The following is a 3,077-nucleotide window of genomic DNA, read 5'->3' on the forward strand; positions in this document are numbered from 1 at the left end:
TGCATGACACGTTAAAATTTCTTAACGGTATTATACAATTTGATCTTTATTTGCTAACAATCATATTCACATACTACTAAAATGAAAAAAAAAAGTCACAAATTTTAAAGTGAAAATGCGTTAAATCATAATGTAGTTTAATGAAATTTTTTCAATAAAATATAAAGAGTAATTTATATATTACACTAAAAATTAAGAGACAAATAGTATAAAATTAATATTAATTATGGAATTACTTTTTAGTATAAAATCATAAAATAAAAATGTTATGTTTTAAATATTAAGAAAAACTATAACAGTACGGAATATAGGATGCACATAGTAATTAAAATATCGTTAGATCCAAGTTTGGCGGGTCCAATTTCAATTGCATAACGACATCGTTTTGGAAAAAGAAAACTACCTGATAAAAAAAAAAGTAATGTATATATGCAAACTAACAAGCGAACCCTAAAAACCACATACAGCGAAAGAAGTTGAGCAGTAGCTGAAAAGAAAAAACCCTAAAACCCTAAAGAATGACACAGAAAGGTAATCTATTCAAAGGAAAACAAAAGAAGAAAACAATCCCTCCTAATCGCCACGGCAAAATCCCTCCTACCCGCAAAGGTCTTCCTTTCTCTTTTTATCCTTCTTATATTTTTATATCCTTGCGTCTATAATTGTTTTTAATTCAGTTTTTTTTTTTAATTTCTTTTTATAGGGAAGAGATATGTGAAGCCATCAAAGGTGACAAAGGAGATGGATGCTGATAGAGTAAGTTCAATTTTGTTTCACTTTTATGGTAAAGTAGTGTTTAGAAAGTCTTAAAACTGCAAGAATTCAACTTGATTGAGTTTTCTCTAGTCAATTTTCAGGTTCGGGAAGGTCGTAGGTACTAGAATTTAGTTCTTTTAACTTTAAAAGAAAAGAAAGAAGGAAAAATAGAAACAAGGCATTTTGAAAGAAATGAAATCAGCCAACAATTGAAATGATTTTGCAAGAACTGAATTGAATTGATTTCTTATACCTGATTGATTCCAAACAGCCTATGATATATAGGGTTAAAAGTTTCGTAGTTTGGGTCTATTATGGTAAACTGTGGAATTTGGATTTTTTCTTTGATCAATTTGTTGAGCAAGGACTACATGTTTGGTTAGAGAAAGAATAGGGATGATTTGCGTCATAAAACTTATTATCATCACTCTGTAAGCTAGCCACAATTTGCAGATATGGATACATTTTATCTTTTGTATTTTGTCATCTTTGAGTGTTTGTGGTTGCAAATTCTTATGTGTTGTGAGATGGAAATGATGATTATTTCCCCAGATGATCGACGCTGATTATACTGTGCGATTTTACTCATTTTTGAGAATCCAAGCCAGTCTTCTGATCCATCTGCATCTTTTTCACTTCATAATTTTGTATGTTTCTTTATTTTTTTTAATAATTTGCTCTATGCTATCCTGATGCTCTGAGGAGAATGTGGGAGGATTACAAGAGGATGAAGACTTCTTTCTCCTCATGATCAAAATTAATCCCACGTGTGCTACATCTCATTCTTTTTCAGTCCTTGCATTAAAATTATAAGTTCTTATATACACATTTTTTTCCATTATGCAGTACTTTGTAAAATCAATTAATATGATAGTCTAATACTGGTACTTTATTGCCTTTTTGTTAAACATTCCTTAGAGTTGTCTTGCTTACTCATATGAGTTTCTCAATGTACAGAGATATTGTGATGAAATGAGTTTTAGTTGTAAAAAATCCCTATATTTAGCTGGCGCTGTATGATGATCTAATCATGCAAAAGCTCATGAGAACCTAGGCATCTTGAACCTTATGGAGCTCTACTTGGCATGGAAATGGAAAAATGAAGTAGGAGAAACGAAAAGGCCTTGTAGATAACTAAGGAGAGCACTAGGTGAAAATAATGGCTGCAGTAACAGTACGCATACATCTGACAACCCTCCTAACCCTTGCTAAGTTGGAAGCCTTGTGCTCTAGGAATGCCTTTTACGAATCATAATAAGATAGTGTCTAGAATCTTGATTATACGTGAACATCTGACAACCCTCATAACCCTTGCTAAATTGGGAGCCTTGTGCTCTAGGAATGCCCTTTACAAATTATTATAATTTGGCTCTTCGTGTATGATAGTGTTGAGAATCTTGATTCTAAACTCTCTGATGGCCCTTTTTTCGTATCTAATGTGACCAGGAGCTGAGCAAATTCATTAACCACTGCAACGAGGTCAAAGCAGCCACTATTGCTAACAAGGAAGGTGGTCAACTAAGTATTGTGAAGCTGCCATCAGAACCTGCTGGCGCTTCAAAGAAATAAGTTTTAAGGAAACCACAAAAACATGATGTAGAAATTTACAATTATCTCAAATCATGTCTAGAACCTGCTATTTTGGTTCTTATTTCTTTTTTGTATTCTCCTATCTAGTTGGTCTAGGCTTTCAAATTTTGGCAGTATAGCAGATTCAATCAAATAGGCTTTCCCAGAATGCATATTATAAATTGATGCTTTATGTTCCATGTACAACATACTCCTTTTCTCTTCGTCTGATCATCTCATTTATTGCTGAAACGAGAAATTAGTTGTAATGGCGACTTGAGCACTTGCCTCTCCTGAAATTTGTTTTGTTGCCAGTTAGTCCCTGACGGAAGGTGATTAGTGTCAATGTTTACTAAACAATTCACACGAATGTTTTGGGTTTTCTCCTCCTTTCTTCCCTCCACTGTTATCCTACTATTACACTTGTTGATGTATGTGCACTAAAGAAAATGAAGAACAAAATTATCTTATCTTTCCTTTTGATCAATGGACGTGCATTTCGTGGATTTTTTTTTTCTTTTTCTGTTTTTGAGTCGCAAGCCCATTTGAAAGCTCTAGTTTACTGTTTTCCTATCAGGGTACTAATCTTTACTGGTCCAGGTGCTCCTTGGTTTAGCCCTAGACGCCAATCATATTTTGCACTCACGAGAGCAAATATGAGAATAGCAATGGCTGCTATATTTCTTTTCCTTTTTTCCCTCACTGTTTTACGTTGGCCTCCTTCACAAGTGAGCATAAAAAGTCTTCTAGGC

The 3,077-nt window shown here is 33.6% G+C and overlaps 1 protein-coding gene and 1 non-coding gene across 2 annotated transcripts; both read left to right on the forward strand.

Moving 5' to 3' along the window:
• Positions 1 to 430: 430 nt before the first annotated feature.
• LOC8259260 lies at positions 431 to 2,529 on the forward strand. The gene is made up of 3 exons (XM_002517711.4): positions 431 to 609; positions 704 to 756; positions 2,203 to 2,529. The coding sequence occupies exons 1-3, from the start codon at positions 519 to 521 to the stop codon at positions 2,323 to 2,325; spliced, it is 267 nt and encodes an 88-aa protein (XP_002517757.2). The 5' UTR covers positions 431 to 518; the 3' UTR covers positions 2,326 to 2,529.
• LOC112534651 lies at positions 1,284 to 1,377 on the forward strand. The gene has a single exon (XR_003078939.1). It is a non-coding gene; the product is annotated as a small nucleolar RNA Z103 (small nucleolar RNA).
• Positions 2,530 to 3,077: the final 548 nt, after the last annotated feature.

Source organism: Ricinus communis, chromosome 6 (genome assembly GCF_019578655.1).
Source record: "Ricinus communis isolate WT05 ecotype wild-type chromosome 6, ASM1957865v1, whole genome shotgun sequence".
Taxonomy (NCBI): Eukaryota; Viridiplantae; Streptophyta; class Magnoliopsida; order Malpighiales; family Euphorbiaceae; genus Ricinus; species Ricinus communis.

Excerpts from the sequence above, each read along its gene's own strand:
- LOC8259260 (XM_002517711.4), top strand. The coding sequence starts at position 519 with ATGACACAGAAAGGTAATCTATTCAAAGGAAAACAAAAGAAGAAAACA. Across the intron at positions 610-703 it reads AATCCCTCCTACCCGCAAAG|GGAAGAGATATGTGAAGCCA; the intron begins GTCTTCCTTTCT and ends TTCTTTTTATAG. Across the intron at positions 757-2,202 it reads AGGAGATGGATGCTGATAGA|GAGCTGAGCAAATTCATTAA; the intron begins GTAAGTTCAATT and ends TAATGTGACCAG.